Here is a 19749-nt window from a genome sequence, read left to right as displayed (position 1 = left end):
TCAAATCTAATATTTAACAAATCAAACAAATATGTCTCTCCCTCCCTAGTAAAAGAGTTCTAAAGACAACTTGGCTAAAAATGTGCCTCTTTGATTGAAATATATATCGAAAGACAAGTTTTTTTTCTTCACAATTATATATCTTTGCTATTAATTATCATTACAAATCTTGTGTATGAATTAAATTTAGGTTACAACAACAAACATTTTTCTTCAATTTAACAAAGCCACTCACTCAATAAAATTCAATGATGATATTGAACAGCACTCCCTTCACCAAACTCTACATTCATATCTAAGTTGGTTTTCTGGTGGTGCAGCTCTTGGGCACATGGATACTATGAAACTTTGGTTCCTTGGGAACAGTCAAAGCTCTCCTTCCTTGTAAACAAGTTGCGTCGTCATGTTTACTTGACTTTGCCGTTTCCTTTGGTTTTACAATGTCTGAAGGCTTTACAACAGCTACTTTGTCTTTCTTCCTGGACAAAACACTGCAAGATCCAATTCCAAAAACCATTGATTAAGATTGAGGCTTAATTTTTTAAATTTCAAACTGATTTATTACTCTTACCTTAGAGGTCTCACACCATGTTGCATCATTTTGGATTTTCTTTTGAAATTTTCATCCAGGACTACATTTTTCTGAAGTTTTGCACCAGGATTTACTTGAGGTGTTTTGGCAGATAATTTATGGTTCACTTCGCTGTTCGAGTTGTTGTCACTATGAATGTTTCCCTACACAATGTTTTGATTGAGGATGTTTAGCCATTGTCTCTAAAAAAACACGCATTAAGCAGTAATTCAGATGCTTATCAATAACCTCTCGTTTGCATGAACTTACACTTTGGTGTCGTTGTGTTGTTTTGTGTGATTTCTCATCCCAGCTGCTATAACTGTCTTGATCACTTTGTGCTGTTTTGTGAGATTTCTCATCCCAGTTGCTATAATTGTCTCGATCACTTTGTGACATATAAGTTTCATTTTTCTGAAAAAGCAAATTTCAGATATACAATGACAAGTACTGAGGGAGGTACAGAATGAAATTTAATCGGCTTACATTCTTGTATTTCCTTATTGCGGCCTTGTCATCTTTAGCCATGGTATCTTTCAAGGGTGAGGTGATTTTTTTCTCCAAATTTGCTTCTTTGAGAATTCCCCTTTCCTGCAGCATAAAACTAATAACATAAATCACACTAGATTATTGTAACTTATTTCTCTAAACTAATAAACTAGCAAGAACAGAAACCTTACTTACATCAGTTCTAAACTTAAAAGGCTTAGGATTGGTGGGCTTTAATTTTCTGTATTTAACAACTTGAGAACCAGCTGTGGTCGGTGTAGATTTCTGTTTCAAGATCTTAAAAATTAAGATAAAATCATTGAACAAAAAATAACATCAAGGAAACTCTAAACTAGACCAAACCTTGTATATTTTTCTATCATCCCGCTTGCTTCCAAGAATGGCATTTTTGGAACAAACACTGTTGGTACTCATTGTTCTGCTTTCACAAAAAATCAATGATTACTTGAAGTTTAAGAAACAGAATGAAACCCATTTTGAGACAAACTAAACTGCTTACATATTCTCACTAGGCGCTGAAGAGTTTTCCTTGTCATCATCATTCTCAGTAATTTCGATCTCATTTTCTTTACCATGATAAGCCATTGAATTTTGTCCAGCCTTTCTTTTAATGACTTCAGGAATTCTTCCCTTGTCTAAGACTGTGATCCTTTTCTCTTCATTTTCACTCTCTTCAATAGTTTTCTTTTCTTCTTCATTTGAACTTGACAGCGAGGTGATATCATCTCTAGAAGCTAATGACAGAGCTAGAACTGAACTCTCTCCTCTTTCGAGAGAGCCACTCCTTGATGACTGCGAGGTAATATCATTTCTAGAAGCTTCTGACAGAGCCAGAATTGAACTCTCTCCTCCTTCTATAGACTCACTCCTTGATTTTTCTTCTATCCCCATGTCATTAGAATCACTTTGCGAAACAAGAACCTTGTGTTTCTGCATTTCTTTCAATTTCTTCTCCTTCAGAGATCTAACCCTGTTACTTTCCAGTTCCTTTTGATTACTAGAATACAACGAATTGAACACACGGCTTTTAACTTCTCGTCCCCTGAATAGCGGCTTTCTAGAGGAAGCCACCGGCAATGAGTTATTACATTCTTCTCCATTCTTCTTCACTCCAGTGAAATCAAGCTTCTTCATTGCAGAACACAATGTTTTCATGGATGTATTCGACTCTACCGAACTCTTGGTCCCAACTACCTTCGGTGATTTGAAAACCAATGCCTTGACCTTCTTTGGTGAGTTAAAAACCAAAGACTTGGCCACTACTCTGTTCTTAGCCTCAGCCACAGCCACAGTCGTTGTTTTCTTGTTCTGAACACTTCTAAACTGTTCCAAATTAGAAACTTTCTTTTGATTCCTTGGAGTGGTTAAAGCCTTTGTCACGGAGAGTGGTTGCTTCACCTTGGCATTTGGAGTTGCAGTAACCTTAGAAAGAGGTTTAGCAACTTTCACATTATTCTCGGTTACCTTATGTGACAAGGAGGAAATGAAAGCCATTCTTGACATCCTTGGCTTTGCTGGAGCTGAAAGAGGGCACTTCAAATTTGAACTGAAATACAACATCAAAGAGAGAAATCAGATTACTTTAAAAGCTCTACTGCACAAATTTTAAGTCGAGAAGAATCAAAGTCGAATACACCTCAGGTTCAGAGAAAACTAAAATCCTTAATGTATATGACTAGGGGTCTACTTGGATCAATTTATTCGAGATTATCTACCGGCATAAACACTCGATATCTCTGAAGCACGGACACTAAAAAACCCAACACGTCGACAGCGGTAATAATTTGAAAAAAATGAATAAATTAAACGTAATCACAAACCTCGGTGTCACTTTCAGACATTTACGCGGACACACATTTTTCATAGGTGTCGGTGCTGCAGAGCTCGGGACTATTTGAGAAGCTTATGGAAACCATTTATGACATTCTTTAAGTTGTTTACGAAAACAACTTATAACTTGTATGAAATCAACTTATCTCTTATATATGAAATCAATCTGACTTTATTATATCTTTTGTTTATAGAAAAAGCTTATGTTATAAACTTATATGATAAGCAATTATATTTTATTAATAGCTTAATTAAGCTGATTATCTAAACATGACATTTGAAAACCATTTTCAAAACCTTAGCTCAACCACTAACTACTATAATAAGAAATAGCTTGAAGAACCCATTACATGACACTCTTTAAGTTGTTTTCAGCTAATGAAACTAACTTATAACTTATATGAAATCAACTTATCTCTTATATATGAAATCAACCTGACTTTATTATATCTTTTGTTTATAGAAAAAGCTTATGCTCATACACTTGTATGATACGCAGTTAAATTATACTACTAGCTTAATTAAGCTGATTATCTAAACATGACCTAGATTCAATTACATCTGAAAACCATTTTCAAAACCTCAGCTCTCCATCTACCTACTATACAAAGAAATACTTTGAAGAAAGTGCTGACAAAGCAAGAGCTTACCTTGCTTCTCTTTCTCTTCTATTCAAAGCTTTTCTGAGACGAACATTAGGACTTCTAGCTGCCATAACCTAAAAATCCAACACAAATTGAGCAAAACTCATTACAAATTACTCATTACTAATTATTCCTATTTATAGAAACAAAACAAAAACCAACCCTAAGAACGAAACTCTTGTAAATAGCTTCAGAATCCAATTCTTCTTCATGCTTTTGATCACATCCTGAGAATTAAGTTCAAATTAGCAACACAAAGCTAAAACTGAACCTGAAATGAGAATTCAAAGTTAAAATTCCGAAACTATAAAATACCGAATCTCGCACAGAACCAGTGGCGGTCATCGTCCGGATGGCGTTTATCGGGTGCGGTGAGGTCTACGAACTTAGGTGCTTCAATTTTCTCATAGAAATCGTCGTCGATTTCGATTTCTTCTTCTTCAATGATTGGTAAGAATCGATTTTCTGCCATAAGTAATTACTAGTAACGTTTTTGTTAACAAGGGAAAGAAAAAGAAAAGAGTGTAATAAGACTTTGGATTCTTTTCGAAGACAGAGAGTTTTAAATTCCCGTATAACTAGCCGTTACGATTCAGACAGGCTGGTGAGGTAGAGAAAAAAACGGTAATGGAAAGGGTACTTTCGTCATTCCAATTCCAGTATGCGCCTTTATAGCTTAGAGCTAAGAGTAAGTGTTTAAGTCTTAATATTTTGCACATAGTTAAAATATACTTGTGCCAATTTTATGACTAATTTGAGTCTTATTTGTAACTATTTCACCATTTTGTAAAAATAGGTTAGAAATGCATTCTTTTATATTTTCTTTTTCTATGGGCATTAGGATTTGCTTTCTGTTTTTTGCAATGCTTCTTTTTATAGATATACGAGGCTTTATTAAATTTTTAAAATAAATTTTGTTATTGAAATTTTAATTTTGTTATTTTTAAAAAATTAAATACAACAATTTCAAGTAACGTATCTATATTTAATTTGTTAACAATGTGCTCTCTATCTTAAATAAAAATTATTCTAAATTATTAACTATTTTATATTACTATTATAATATTAATGATTCTTCTTCTATTTTATTATCTATTATTTATTACTTTTCATTCTCTTATGTTTTTAAAAATATTTTTCACATATATTATCAATAAATGACAATTTCATAAAATTACTCATATATTTTTTTCTTTTTAAAATTAACTACACTGTGAAATAACCAAAATGTTATATAACTTGAAGCGAGTGAATATTTAAAGCATTTGTTAACATTTTATATAATAAATTATTATTATTATTATTATTATTATTATTATTTTGTGATAAAATTACTTAATTTTTTTGTTTGTAATTTTTAATAAAGTTATAATTTTAAAGATCCCTAAGAACAAGCTTTTAAAGTTTAAGTTTTTTTTTTTTACTTAATTTGCTTAACTATTTTTTGACTGAAGTTAATTTATTTCACTAAGAATTAAAGAAGTAGTACAATATGTCTCATTTTCAATAGGTAGATGATACTCTTATTTTAACATATCCTTCTATCAAAATTTATGGAGTATTAAGATGATTCTTAGGGTTTTAGACTTTTAGATTAATTTTTATAAGGGTAGTTTTGGATTCAAGATGTTTAATTCTTGGAAGCATAAATTTGTTAGCTCGAGGGATCGAGTGATCCTTCTTAATTTTGTACCTAATGTTATCCTTATTTTTTCTTATCTTTCTGTGTGATAGTTTGGAAGAAAATAATTAGGATTCATAAGATTTTGGTGTGTGATATGATATTTGTAAGACGAAGTCTAATTAGGGGTTTAGAGATCTTTATTTGGTCAATTTAACTCTTTTGACCAAACAGAGGTAGATACTAATCTCAAGTGCTTTTAGTCTTTGAGTTAATATCTTGGCATCTAGATATGATTCTCTAGTAGTTTCTTTTTTAAAAGGTGAAAGAATTAGGTCAGATGGTAGAAGGGATTATGTATTGAAATTTTTGGTGGATGGGGCATTTCTTTGAGCATGAGCAACTAGTTTCATTTTTAGTCTTCATGGTTAAACTATGAATCAAGACAGAGACAAGTGGAGTTGAAAATATGCTACAAATGGTGTTTTTTACATTGCCTGCACTTATCAAGTTCAAGTAGATCTTAAAATTTCTTCTACTCATCTTCACCCGATTGAGATCTTGACATTGCCTCTTATTTAGGTTAGTTGGACCCTCTCTAAGGTTGTAGTATTTTATCTGCACTTCTTGCAAGATAAGTCCCCTTCTAGAGAATATGTGATTAAAAAGAGGATGATTGTTGACCCTGGTGGTGTCTCATGTCCTATGTGTGAGGGTTCGACTTTGTTGTTTTTTGTTGTAATTTATCTTTATCTGCAGAGTCTAAGATTTTAAGTGGATGGGTTTCAAGGTGGCCAATTATATTAGGCTCTGTTTTTTTTCTCTCTTTAAGTAAAGATTGAAGAGTATAGGTGATTATGCTATGATTCGGCATGCAATTATGTGTTTATTTGAATTGTTTGAAATGATACTATTTTTTAGACTCTTCAATTAACGTGAAACAAGTGAAGGAAACCGTTTTTTATAGCGTAGAAGTGGTTTCAAAATAGAAATATTGTGAATTCATGTTCTTTCTTCAACAAGTTTCAAAATTTTATCCTCGGTCTAAACCAATAGCAAGATCTAGAATTTATGTCTTGATTTCAGATTAGTGGATGTGGCATCTTTTTGAATGTTTCTGTCGAGTTGATGATGTATTACTGCTGGAATGAAATCAAACTTGTTTTTCTTGTTGAGTTGGAGCTTTAGTCTTTGAAATTTCTCTCTAGCTATTTGGGTTTGTCTTTTATGTATTTGATATGTCTTGTATTGTTTTTGTTTGTGGTGAATTTGATTAAATACATCTTGTATTTTTTGATCTCATTCTTTTGTATTTTGTTGAGATTTTTAAACCCTATTTTTATATTATTTTATCATTAACTTTTTTTTATTAGAATGCTTCTTAAACATTAGCTTTGTACCCTTTTATTTAAAGAAAATGCTCACAATAAAATTTGGAGTGAAGATATTTCTAATATTTTACTATTTCATTCCATTTAGGATTCATATTAATTAAAGTATCTTCTTTTGTAAACCCAAAAAATATTATGAGGTACATGCATTACTAGTAATATGACCCCAAACTGTCCATGCCAGAAATAAATACATTCGTAAAAATGGGACATAAAAATTGAAACTGAAATAAATTAAGAATGCAATATCGGTGAAAATTTGGTTAAGTAAATTTATTTATTTTTTGCTGAATTAAAGGTCACACATTTTATCACTAGGGAGAAAAACTTGCAATAAACTAGGCCATCAACTTTTCATTTGTTAACCTTTATTATTTCCCTTGGTACTTTTCAAGTTTCATTTTCACTAATAATCTTTTGGAAATGGTTTATCAGTATATTCTTGGAGGGATTATAGCTTATTATAGTTTGATGTTTGTGTTTGTTGTTTATGGTTCTGCATCAAAGAAAAAGATTAATGATTGTGTTAATATTAATAGTGCATCAGAAAATGGAAAAGTATGCTCTCAAGAAGCTTCTGAATGTATAGACATTATAATTGTAGGAGCTGGTGTTGCTGGTTCAGCCCTTGCTTACACACTTGGGAAGGTATATGAAATAAAAGTCTTTCATTTCCTTCACTAACTATTTTTAGGTCAGTTGAGAACTGGTTATGAGCTTTGCTATGATAGGTGCTAGACCATGGTTGATTGTATGCTCATTAGCTTGTCGTATAAGTAACCATGTATTCTTTCATTGAAAGTTAATGAAGTTTTCTTCTTCCTAATCATTTTTCCAACTTTCATACTATGGTATCAGAGTCGGGTTGAAAAATTAGTTAGTTATACGGTTATGATAAATTAGTTATCTTTTCATATTTGTTACTTGGCTCATAAGTTTCTCTTCAATGTTACTTCGTAAAGAATGTATCTCTTTTATCCATCCTTTAAGTTAGGTATATATAGCCTTTTATGACCTAATGAGACACTCTAAGTCTTGAGACTATTTTTTCGATCTTTTATGACCCGATTCTATTAGGGAGTGTGGTGGGTGACCCATCTCTGAATATTTCTCAAGATGTGGTAGCGTCGCTCACGTGTCAAACACATATTCCAACTCATGAACCATGCTTGAGTTCTCTCGTTCCTCCCATGTAGCTATAATGGAATTGACCGAGTTAAACGATCTTAAAATGAGTATGAGTTACAATATTTATGACGATTCGATTCTTTTATTTGAGACAAATAAAAAAATTAATGATCTAATCGTTTCTTTGTTCAGGATGGAAGACGAGTACATGTTATTGAAAGAGATTTGAGTGAACCAGATAGGATTGTGGGTGAATTGCTACAACCTGGAGGTTATTTGAAATTAATTGAGTTAGGCCTGGAAGGTAAATTAAACAAACAAAAAAAATATATATCCAATGTAACATATTACATGTGTGCATAAAAATAAAAATTAATGTTTTGCCATCTGCATAATACTTCATATTTTATATTAAAAACGCGTCAGTATCGCTATTAACGAGATACATGTGACACGGATATACAATTTCCTCAAATGTTATCTTAAATTATTATTAATATTGGTTTTGTGTTGGTGTTTCATATAAATATTGGGAGTTGTTGCAGATTGTGTAGAAGAAATTGATGCTCAAAGAGTCCTTGGCTATGTTCTTTATAAAGATGGAAAAAATACCAAACTTTCTTACCCTTTGAAAAAATATAATGCTGATATTTCTGGAAGAAGCTTTCACAATGGTCGTTTCATACAGAAAATGCGAGAGAAGGCTTCATCTATTCCAAAGTACTACTAAATATTTAACTAGCTTTTCATTTTTGGAGTTTGTTTTTGAAAGCATTGTTTATGTTTATGTAACTCAAAATTTATATTGAATCCTTGTTTTTTATGTAGTGTAAAGTTAGAAGAAGGAACTGTTACATCTTTGATAGAAGAAAATGGAAGCATCAAAGGGGTATACTATAGAACTAAGAGTGGACAAGAGATCATAGCAAATGCTCCCCTTACTATAGTTTGTGATGGTTGTTTTTCCAACTTAAGACGTTCCCTTTGCAACCCAAAGGTATGTAACTAGTACTATTAATAGCCCTATATTTGAAAATTGGATCCACACTGATCATAGGATTCACGTATTCATGTATTCTTAGTGATGGTTCGATTTTGATCGGACAATTATAATGGAAATAAATTTTATTTTATATTTTATAATTTTAAATATTAAATTTAAGTATGACATGTTCTATTATGATGATCACCAATATTCCGAATATTTGAATGTGTAGGCCATTGAACCATGATTCACATGTCTCTTTAGCCCAACATTTTAAACATTGTTATTAATAGATTTTACATGTTCTATTTGTAAAGCTCATAGATACAAACATTTCCACAGGTTGATGTACCATCTCATTTTGTTGGTTTGATACTAGAAAAATGCAACCTTCCACATGCAAACCATGGACATGTTATCTTAGGTAACCCTTCTTCCATTTTGTTTTATCCAATCAGTACCACTGAGACTCGTTGTTTAGTCGATGTTCCTGGCCAAAAACTACCTTCATTCTCCAACGGTGACATGGCACATTACCTCAAAACAGTGGTAACACCCCAGGTACTAAACACAACAAACATCCTTAATTAACCACATGTTCCATGCAGATCTTAATCAATAATTGTGTGTGTGTGTGTGTTAGGTTCCACTAGAGCTACGCTGTTCTTTTATAGAAGCAGTTGATAAAGGAAACATAAGAAGCATGCCAAATAGAAGCATGCCAGCATGTCCTTATCCCAAACCAGGTGCCATTCTAATAGGAGATGCTTTCAACATGAGACACCCTTTAACTGGTGGAGGAATGACTGTGGCTTTCTCTGATATTGTTCTACTAAGAGATCTTCTCAGACCTATGCATCATTTACATGATTCATCTTCTCTTTGCAAATATCTCGAATCGTTTTACATCCTTCGCAAGGTAAATTAGGTCTAAAAAAATAGCAGATAAACGATAAACTAGCTTATAACAAATGAATGTTGATAGCGAATAAGATAGTTGATTGATGAATGATTTTGTTGCGTATGCAGCCAGTGGCATCTACGATAAACACGTTAGCCGAAGCATTATACAAAGTGTTTTGTGCGTCAAGTGACGCAGGGAGTAAGGAAATGAGAGAAGCATGTTTTGATTATTTGAGTCTTGGAGGAGTTTTCTCAGAAGGACCCGTTGCTTTACTTTCTGGTCTAAACTCGAGTCCATTGATCTTGCTTCTTCATTTCTTTGCCGTCGCTATATATGGTGTTTCTCGATTACTCTTGCCGTTTCCTTCTCCGAAACGCATGTGGATTGGAGCAAGATTGATTTATGTAAGATATTATTACTCTTTTCGAAAAGTTGAATACATAGAATGTAGTTTAGTTTTGATTAATTTTTTTTTCTCTTGACATTTTCAGAGTGCATTAGGTATAATTTTTCCAATTATCAAAGATGAAGGAGTTAGAGAAATGTTCCTTCCCTTTACTGTGGCAGCATACTACAGAACACCACCTGCATAATATACATAACTCAGTTTAGGAATGTGAGAATGCATGTTCAAGTGTGATTAGTAAAGGGATTATGAAGGCTAAAAATTGGAAGAAGTTCGAAGATATTGGTCGGAAATATTAGTAAAGTAGACATGAAATAATAAGAAAATGTAACTAGAAGACTATATAATCAAAGCACACTGGCCAGATTACATTAAAGAGAAGGTTGGTGATTCTTAAAGGAGTAACAGTGACAGAAAAGAAAAAAAATCTAAGTAATAAAGATTTTTTTTTGTCTTCTTATGATAAAAATAAGAGGTCTATCGATATTTAAAAATAAGGATTTTTTTTTTCTATTTTAAAAATGTGTGATTGGGTATAACTCAATCTTATAAAATCGACCGGTAAAATGATGATTGTCCCTATTTATAAGAACATGTTCGATTTATATATTATTCTATGTGAGATTCTTAATACCCTTCACGTCTAGAATTTGCATTTGAAATCAGTGATGGAGTCAGAGATTTTAAGAAATGGAACATTATTATCATATATATATATATATATATATATATATATATATTATTTTTTAAGAGATTTGTTTAAAATTATTATTTTTTTCAATTTTTATGCGTAATTTTCTCAATTTTATAAATATATGTGTAATTTTCTTTCAATTTCCATTTCCATGTGTAATTTTCTCAATTTTATAAACATGTGTTTAATTTTCTTTCAATTTTCATGTATCTATTATCTCTTTATACGAGTAATTTCAGATAATATGAAATAGTTGTTTGAACTTTAATCATAATGTTTTAGTGTTACAATTAAAACATATAAAATTAAAATTATTTTTGACGTTTTATTCAAAACTATTTTAAAATTAAACTATCAAATCGACTATATTTTAGGAAAACAAATTCTAAATTTAAAATTGATTTTTAAAATAAAAATAAATAAATTAAAATCACTTAAAACAAAATCCTAAACAATTATTAATATTATATACCATGTGATTTTACATCTTACTTATAATAATATCTCTCTTTCAATTAATTGGTTATTACTATTTTAATTGAACATTTTTGCATTAATGATTATATAAATGTATAGTAGCACTATTTTTCTTTAAGAAACATAGTGGGGCACCAGCCCCCATACATGTGAACATGGCTCCATTCCTGTCTAGAGTGTAAAATTGAATGGTGGGTGGTTCAATAGATCTTAAATCAGATTCTGATATCATCTTAAGAATGTGTGGTTGAAATTAACTCAACCCTACAAAATTGGCTAGTAAGATGAGGATTGTCCTAACTTATAAGCACATCATGTCATATCACTACTACAAAAAGTGTTTTTAACATCAGATGCAAAATGCATTTTATCTCAGTTGCAATAGCGAGGTAACAAATGACGTCATGAAAAATTGTCATATATCACCTCGGTGATTTAATGCTATATGCACATGAGTTCGAACCCCAACAATAACACTTTTATTATTTTCAAAACTATCATATCTTATATCTCGATTTATCTTGAAAACCGTTGGGTAAGATTATTTTTTTTAACTGTTACATTGTTTAACCAGAATATTACATTGTTTATACAACATATTAAAATAAAAATCAAATTCCTATAGATATAGATAAAAATCAAATTCCCTAAGGATCTTGATAACAATCAAATTCCCTGAAGATCTAGATTTTAAATCTTCGAATTATTGAATCTTAAAGAAGATCAAATGTTGGATGCAAAATTATCCTCTACAGATCTTGCATGTATTTGAATCTGAAGAAAAAAAGGGTTAGATAAATAAAATCAATATTCAAATATATGATTTTGAGCTCAAATACATATTTAATAAAACAAACATTAAACCTAAGTAATTTTCTGCTCTTGCAATCCATCTTAGAGAATTTTTTCTAACGTGAGGGGTATTTTAATGATTCTAATCCTTGTTTGGATGCTCTAAGCTTTTAGTATGACTGCTAAGGAACAAATTATAACAGTTATTTTATGAAAAGAAAGAAAATTGTTTTGAAAAAGGTTTGTGTGATGAAAGAAAAATAAAGAGTTGATTGAATTGAATACAAAAGAAATAGTTTGCTTGAATTGCAAAAAAAAGTTGTTTGAATTATAAAAGAAATGGTGGAATGAGGAAAGTGTTGTGTTGGATGTGGTGAGAGTGTGATTTTAACCAAATTTTATGTTGTTTGAATCCATAGGATATGTGTGCCTGAACCAAAGAGTGTGTAAACTAAGGATGAAGTATTTTAACCGATAGATGGTGATTAACCATGCATGAGGGTATGTTAACCAAGGATTGGTGATTAACCCAAGAATGAGAAGGTAATATTTTAACCGATAGACGGTGATTAATCGATGCAAAAATTATAGGGTTTGTTAACCAAGGAGTGGTGATCAACCCAAATAATGAGAATATGGTATTTTTACCAATAGATAGTGATTAAACAATGCAGAAAATTCCTGAGCATGGAGCTCATATGACAATGCATGAAAAAAAAGGTCATGAGAAGGAAGGGTATCTTAAACATAGGAGGTGATTAACCCAAAGAGAGGGGTCTGGTTCAGAAGTGGGTGTTTTAACCATGAGACTATTAACCCAAAAAATGTATGAAAGTCCAAAGAAAGTGTGTGTTTGGTCCAAAAAGACAAGTGTAATGGATGTTGATTGTTGTAATGTTGAGATGTCTGTGGAGAATAAGACTTGACAGTTATTCAATTTTAATTGCACTAAAACCTATGAATGGAGGAGAATAATTTGAATAAATGGGCCCTACGCTACATACCCAAAGATACTCAGAACAAGGATAGGAATAATCTTTGTCATTCTTCTCTGTTGCTTAAGGCTCGTGACAAATGATTCACATCATAACTGACAAGTATTGACAGGAAAATCTTTTTGTTGTGCTTGACACCTAGAGTCTTGAGAGTCTTGCATGATATATTGAAGTTGTGTTTGATTTGAGGTCCAGTGCAGTGCAAGTACATAGTTCTAATTCTATCAAGTGATAAAGAGACTTATGATCACTTGACTGGATAAAGGAATCAGATAGAGCGTGAACTGGTTAATTGATCAAAGATGACTTTGATCAATCAATCAGGACATGGATCAAGATATCAAGCACATGGATTTTTAAATTAAAATACTAAAAAAACATGAAGGAATTAAAATGTTAACATGCATATTAACTTCTAAAATTCAAAACTATCTAATTAAATGCTAAGCAAAATCTAATGTTAACATGTATCGCAGTTCTAAAAAAACTAGTTGAAAATTAATTCTAATTAACTAAAAAATATTATTATTTTTCAAGAAGTGGATTAATGGGTAAAATTAACTAAGATTCAATTAAACTCTAAGTATTACTATGGAATTTTAAAAGTATTTTTATGTCAAAATAAAATGTGTTAAAAAAGGTATTAAAATGTGTATTAACTAAATATAATAAATGGATTAAAAAAAACTAAAAGAGTATTAAAAATACAAAAAAAAACAAATGATAAAAAGGAGGAAAAGAAAAAAGAGGCAGGGGTGCAGTTGGCTCCAAGAGTGTATGGCCTGGAAACTGTATTGGGCTCATCAGAGGCCCAAAATGGTTGTGTTATTGCTCATGAGGGGTATGTGATATGCAGACAGGGGTGCAGTTAGCAAATGTAATGGGCCTATGTGCAAAGAAAGCCCGCACAAATGTAAAAGATTATTAGAATGAAAAGAGGATGAATATGCATGTCACAAAGATAAATCCAGAGGTATGTAATTTAAATACTCTTCCTTTTTTCTTCTGCAAAAACCTCCTCTTCTTCTTCTGCCTCGAACTTAGCATGTAGGAAATCGAATTCTGCTGTTACTCTGTGTTGTTCTTGTGTTTGTGTGATGGAGAGTGATGCAGAGAGTAATTGATGATGAAGCTTGAAGAAGAATGGTTTGTAGAGAATGGAATTGCAGAGAGTGATTCAGAGAGAGAGTGGAATAAGAGGGTGAGAATTTGCAGGGTTTTTTGGTAGAATGAGACTGTTTGATTGTGATCGTTTTGTAGAGAGAGTTCAAAGAGTGAGGGTGATGAGAGTGATGAAGTCCCTTTATTATGAAGATGAATGTTATAATATATAGACGAGAGATTCTAACCGATATGGGCAAGGTTTCGGGCAGTGGCAGTTACAAGTTAGGGCAACTGTTAACTGTTAGAAAATTCAATGAGAAAGTTAGTTTGAATTTAACAGAGTTAGATTTCTGTTAAAAACTGAATCAGTTAGTGTAGTTAGAAAATTGATTGAGGTTTGTTAAACTGAAAGTTAATTGGTTAGGATGTCAGTAATGTTAGTTTTCTGTTTAAATTCTATTAGAGGTTATATGTTAGCTTAGAATGAATTAGAATATGGATTTAATTGTTATGTTATTGAAACTGTTATGTGAATTTGAATGGTGGGAATTCAGTTAGAAATTAGGAAAATTGGTTAGTTATGTTTTAATGGGATTAGTGAATGTTGATGGTTAGTTACAGTTGGTATGTTAGTCTGAAGTGAAGTTGTTTATATGTTGTATGTGACTATGCTTCATTGGTGTTGTGCATTGATTAAATATTGTATTTTAGGAGCTTAATGGTTATTAGTGTTAGATGACTGAATTTCGACAATTAGCTTAAGGTTAGATGAGTAGAGTGGTGACTGTTATGAATACGATGAGTTGTTAGGATAATTCGTTATGTCATGAAACTGTCATGGTGGTATGGTATTTTGTATGTGCAAATGTATGGGTGTTGTTGTTATGAGCTTGTTCATGTTTGATGCATTGAATATGGAATTTGTCTTGATGCATTCTTGTATGTTGACATGTTGTATGTAGTCATGTTCATGTATACTTGGTATGTTGATATATATAAGTTGTTTTTGTATGGAGGAATTTGATGTGCGTTGTATGGAATTGAATGTAATGAATTGTAACTGGTTTGGACTGACATATGCTTGCATTATTATAAAAATAATGCATGATGTGTTCTATTGTATGTGTATGTTATTGGCATGATGTGTGTGTGCATTTAATTGAGTGTATTCCATTTCTCTGTGTTTGGAATAACATGGTGTGATGAATGGTGATGTTGCAAGGCTCTTTTAGGCTTGGTATAACATGGTGAAAAAGAAAAAGAAGGGAAGTCATGGCATGGCATGAAGAGACTTGAACATGAAGATAACATGAAAGTGCATCATGATAGAGTTTTGGAATGGAAATTAAGAAAGATGAGAGATCAAAGTGGGCATCATGAAGATGAAGAAAGAAATAGGTCTAAGGTTAAGTTGACTTTGATCAACTGTCTGACCAAAAGTCAACACTTGACTAAAAAGTTAACTTTAGGTCAAATTTAGGGGTTTTTTTGTATAGTTTCCACTTCTGACTTTTTTTGTAATGTATTTTTGGTGTTTTGACCATGAATTGATCTTGTATGGTTGTAACTTTTTTTCCAAGCAATGAAAATGTTTTTTCCTCCATTTTTGTGAACTTTAAATTGAACTTGAATGACCATGAAATGAATTGAATCTTGTCTTTCCCTCCAAAATCCAAACTTTGTATATTTGAAAATGAATGAATCTTAACTGAAAATGGAACTTGAAATTGAATCCCTTGATCACCTAAATGATCCAAATAAAACCAACCAGATGACTAGTGTATTGAAAAAGACCCATAAAGAGATTAATCGGTCAAATACGATCTTCCATGGTTGACCAAGTAAACCTGCAATCCATAATCAAATTCAATGTCATGATGCAAACCCTATGATTCACAAGTGCCAAGAATCAAGAATTAGGATTTCATAAATTTGAATTCAAGAGAAATGGTCATCACTAGTCAATATATCATCAGGATGCCCTAGATTTGGTCCTTAGGGAACCTTAGCTCCATGTTGATCATAAACACCAAATTGCCTTTGAATCAATGATGTTTACTTCAAAAATGCAATGGTAAAACGAATGTCTTATATGCCAATGAATATACAGATTAACCATATACCAAAAGTCAGATGAAAGTGAAAAATGGAGGGCAAATTTTGGGGTATGACACCTTGTTTCAATGTGATGGTACTATAATATATGATTGAACATGTTGTTGGACCATCATGAAGAGCATCCACATTGGGTCAAGAGCAACACATAAGTGAGAGAGACACCACATATTCACACTTAAGGTGATAGGTGTATGGATCTTCTCACTTATAAAGTGTTCAACCTCCGATTTTCTAAGTAATATGCAACTTTCAACTCACACTTGTACACAACAATCTCCTCCTCAAGTGTGAGTCTATCCTCTATGATCCTCCTCAAGCGGAAGTTTGTTCATCCATATACATTTGTACCGCCGTTGCGAGCACTACAATGAAACACGTTGTCTGACCACCACATTATCAGGAAGACTTTCGATACAAGGAGTTGATTCCTTAATTGAACCATCGACTCTGATATCACTGGTGGATCATCATGAGGAGTATCCACATTGGGTTAAGAGCAACACACAAGTGAGAGAAACACTATATATTCATCCAAAACCAAAAGGTGATAGGTGTATGGATCCTCTCACTTATTAAATGTTCAACCATCATTTTTTAAAATAATGTGGGCATCCAACTCACACTTGTACACAATACATATGAGACTAACATGACCTAATTAAATTTTGTAAGGTATTAAATAATGCATTTTTTTTTATTAGGGATCAAAATGTATTAAGTATGCTAATAATTAAAAAATGATAAGAAATTGTATTTATGTAAGTGTTATTTGTAAGTTAAAACATGAAAAATATGTTGGTTTAGTCGTATAGTAAGTTGCCCATTGACAAGGGGTCTTTGGTTCAACCCTTACTTGATGTAAATTTTGATTTTTTTTTCCAAACTTTTTTTTATAACTAAATAAAATTAAAATAAATAAATAAATAAATGGATATTTTGTGGATTTAAAAATAATTGAAAATAAAAATAATAAATCCATGTAAGCAAAAAGAATACATATGAGACAGTCTAGTCATAGTTCGAAAAGTAAGAAAAAAATCGATTTGAGTAAAAGAGAGACTAACATTGGCTCGATTAATTTTGCAAAGGATTAAATAATAATTTTTTTTCTTATGGATTAATTAGAACTCTCCAATTTTTATGAAGGACAAAAATGAATCTTATTCTTTTTTTAAATAATTTTTTTCTTATGGATTAATTAGAACTCTCCAATTTTTATGAAGGACTAAAATGAATCTTATTCTTTTTTTAAATAAAAATCTATTAACATTTTAAAAAGGTTTAATGAACATACATTTTTAGTGTAATGAAATTTTACACGGCATCCAACAAAAAATAATCAATCTTCTAAATTATTCTACTAATTTTAAATTATGAGTATCAAATGTTTCAATAGATGTTATGTAAAATAATTTTAATTTTACATTTTCCTTCCCTGCATCTTCTATTTTCTTAATTTAAAAACACCAATTAGATTTAAACAAAACAAATCATTCCCCTTTTTAGTTGATTTTGATTTGATTTAAATTTTATGAAAATTCTAAAAATCAAACCAACTATTTCCTATTAATTTAAATTATATTTGTTCTTAAAGCCAAACCAAGCTAAAACGTTGTTCCCTCAAATAACCTGAGAAAAGGGACAACAAAACTACCGTCGAAGAGATTCGAGATCCTCCGACGGTGCCACCGCAGAACGAAACACGGTACGCTTCTTTTCGTCGAATATTTCTCCAATTTCTAATCTTTTTCTTCCCTCATTTTATGGGTCTCCATTGATTTTTACTTTGCTGCTGTATTTCACCTCCGATTTTTTCGTCTTCAATTTCCACCCTTTATACCTCTGAACAAGTTCTTATTACCCTAGAATTCTAGGGTTTAAGCAAATATATAATATCCAAATCAATTACAGAAAGTTTATTTTTTTGCTAGGTTTTTCACTTAACAAGTTTATGAATGATAATGTTGTTTGTAGTTGTAATTGTTAGAATCAAATAATCAAATCCAATTATTCATTATTAGGGTTTGAATTAGCAAGTAATGTTTTTTGCATTCAGAAGTCTGGGAATTTTGGATTGGGAGAAAAAGAATTTGTCATTTTTTTAATCACAATCTGAATTCGAGTGTTCTTTACTTTGATTTTTGGCGAATATCATCAGATGGATCTGGAGACTGAAAACAGATTAGCTGCTATGCTTATGCGGGAAGCAGCCGAGTTGCGGCGGCAGTCTGAGAAAGACGGTGTTCTGGCTTATCTTCAAAAGCCTAACGTAAGGAGTCGGCCGAATTCGCGTTTCCTCACTGCTACCGTACGCGGGGTACAACAAGGTTCGTTCTTAATCACTAATTTTCGATACAGTTTGGTTATTGTTGCTCGATATTGTCCTATATTTTATTGACGCACTTTTGATCAAGGTTTATCGTTGAATCAATCTGTTTTTGTATTGTTCTTCGGTGAAAGTCTTATAGACTTAGAAAAACTGTAAGAGAAACTATTAAGAAAGGTCTTGAGAAATTGTTTGGATGCAGAGAGAAATTTCTTTAGAAATATTTTAACACACTTGTTTGGAATATGCAATTATTTTCTTGAATGTTTAACATGTGTAAATAACCATTCTCGTGTATGTGTCGAGCTTACCATCTATCTATATGAATGAAACTGAATATCTTTTGGTGGTTTCTACCAGCAAATCGAGCTGTGGAAGTAAATGAAATGTGGCGAGCGCGGGAGAAAGAACTGGAGCTAGATAAACGGGCTTCAGGCACATCATCAAGAGATAAAAGTAGTGATGACAAAGGATATAGGAATTATAGCTCATCAAGAAACGCAGAAAGACATGATGGGGCCGATAAAAGCACTGGTGCCTCCGCTTCATGCTCAACTAAAAAAGAACGCGAGCATACTCCTGAAGGTTTAAAGGATGAAGAGCTCGAAGAGTTTCTACATTCAAGGTATTATTTCTGTTGTTTTATGTGCATGTATGCATCAAAACAAACATAGAACTTTTTAAATTGTGGTATGAAATTTGAGTGGCTAAATTGTTAGACTAAAATGCAAGTTTACTCGTAATCATTTTCTCTTTGATTATTTTAAAGCTTAGGAAACTTTGTTTTGATGCAGGAAGAAGCGAGGCAGAGGCGCTATTGGTCCAAGGATGGATGAAACTGGGCCATACCTTCCGGCTAATCCTGATGGAGAGCCTTCTACTAGTCCAGATTTAAGGGAATATCGTGTTATTTATGGTCCGCAGAGGCCTACGTCGCTGCGATCATATGAATCTTCGGATGATGAGGTTCTTGAAGAAAAGCGAAAAAAGAGTAAAAAGTCGCATAAAAGTCACTCGGACAAAGGACATTCTAAGAAACACCGGTCCAAAGAGAAATCTAAGCATAAGAAAAAGAAAACCGAGGAGAAAAGAAGTAAACATCGCCGATAAAGGCTATTATGTAATCTGATATGTTCTCAGAGGTGATGATAACCTGCTGAAACAGTTAATTTAGATGAAACTAATGTTTTGTATTTTGTATAAAAGTTGTGTAACATCAAATGCAATTTCTGGTAGAGATTTTAATTCTCTCA

At 31.9% G+C, this 19749-nt stretch overlaps 3 protein-coding genes across 3 annotated transcripts; 2 read left to right on the top strand and 1 right to left on the bottom strand.

Annotated features, from left to right (window-relative positions):
- Positions 1-75: 75 nt before the first annotated feature.
- On the bottom strand, positions 76-4163 carry LOC127083643 (uncharacterized). The gene is made up of 10 exons (XM_051023967.1): positions 3871-4163; positions 3718-3782; positions 3562-3629; positions 1581-2627; positions 1424-1499; positions 1256-1345; positions 1058-1162; positions 842-985; positions 572-735; positions 76-491 (listed from the first exon to the last, which is right to left on the bottom strand). Exons 1-10 carry the CDS (start codon positions 4025-4027, stop codon positions 296-298), a joined length of 2112 nt encoding a protein of 703 aa, XP_050879924.1. The 5' UTR covers positions 4028-4163; the 3' UTR covers positions 76-295.
- Positions 4164-6967: 2804 nt separating this feature from the next.
- On the top strand, positions 6968-10406 carry LOC127083635 (squalene monooxygenase SE1). Its single transcript, XM_051023956.1, has 8 exons — positions 6968-7215; positions 7888-7999; positions 8241-8415; positions 8524-8692; positions 9023-9241; positions 9324-9599; positions 9710-9988; positions 10076-10406. The coding sequence occupies exons 1-8, from the start codon at positions 6991-6993 to the stop codon at positions 10175-10177; spliced, it is 1557 nt and encodes a 518-aa protein (XP_050879913.1). The 5' UTR covers positions 6968-6990; the 3' UTR covers positions 10178-10406.
- A 7313-nt stretch (positions 10407-17719) lies between these two features.
- On the top strand, positions 17720-19749 carry LOC127083625 (uncharacterized). Its single transcript, XM_051023947.1, has 4 exons — positions 17720-17875; positions 18329-18497; positions 18857-19121; positions 19291-19749. Exons 2-4 carry the CDS (start codon positions 18329-18331, stop codon positions 19604-19606), a joined length of 750 nt encoding a protein of 249 aa, XP_050879904.1. The 5' UTR covers positions 17720-17875; the 3' UTR covers positions 19607-19749.

Source organism: Lathyrus oleraceus, chromosome 1 (genome assembly GCF_024323335.1).
Source record: "Lathyrus oleraceus cultivar Zhongwan6 chromosome 1, CAAS_Psat_ZW6_1.0, whole genome shotgun sequence".
Taxonomy (NCBI): Eukaryota; Viridiplantae; Streptophyta; class Magnoliopsida; order Fabales; family Fabaceae; genus Lathyrus; species Lathyrus oleraceus.
Note: the sequence above shows the minus strand (reverse complement) of the source record. Positions and strands in the feature narration are given on the sequence as shown.

Excerpts from the sequence above, each read along its gene's own strand:
- LOC127083643 (XM_051023967.1), bottom strand. The coding sequence starts at position 4,027 with ATGGCAGAAAATCGATTCTTACCAATCATTGAAGAAGAAGAAATCGAA. Across the intron at positions 1,163-1,255 it reads CTTTTAAGTTTAGAACTGAT|GAAAGGGGAATTCTCAAAGA; the intron begins GTAAGTAAGGTT and ends TTTATGCTGCAG. Across the intron at positions 736-841 it reads CAACACAACGACACCAAAGT|GGAAACATTCATAGTGACAA; the intron begins GTAAGTTCATGC and ends AACATTGTGTAG.
- LOC127083635 (XM_051023956.1), top strand. The coding sequence starts at position 6,991 with ATGGTTTATCAGTATATTCTTGGAGGGATTATAGCTTATTATAGTTTG. Across the intron at positions 8,000-8,240 it reads AATTGAGTTAGGCCTGGAAG|ATTGTGTAGAAGAAATTGAT; the intron begins GTAAATTAAACA and ends GAGTTGTTGCAG. Across the intron at positions 9,242-9,323 it reads AAACAGTGGTAACACCCCAG|GTTCCACTAGAGCTACGCTG; the intron begins GTACTAAACACA and ends TGTGTGTGTTAG.
- LOC127083625 (XM_051023947.1), top strand. The coding sequence starts at position 18,329 with ATGGATCTGGAGACTGAAAACAGATTAGCTGCTATGCTTATGCGGGAA. Across the intron at positions 18,498-18,856 it reads CGTACGCGGGGTACAACAAG|CAAATCGAGCTGTGGAAGTA; the intron begins GTTCGTTCTTAA and ends GGTTTCTACCAG. Across the intron at positions 19,122-19,290 it reads GAAGAGTTTCTACATTCAAG|GAAGAAGCGAGGCAGAGGCG; the intron begins GTATTATTTCTG and ends GTTTTGATGCAG.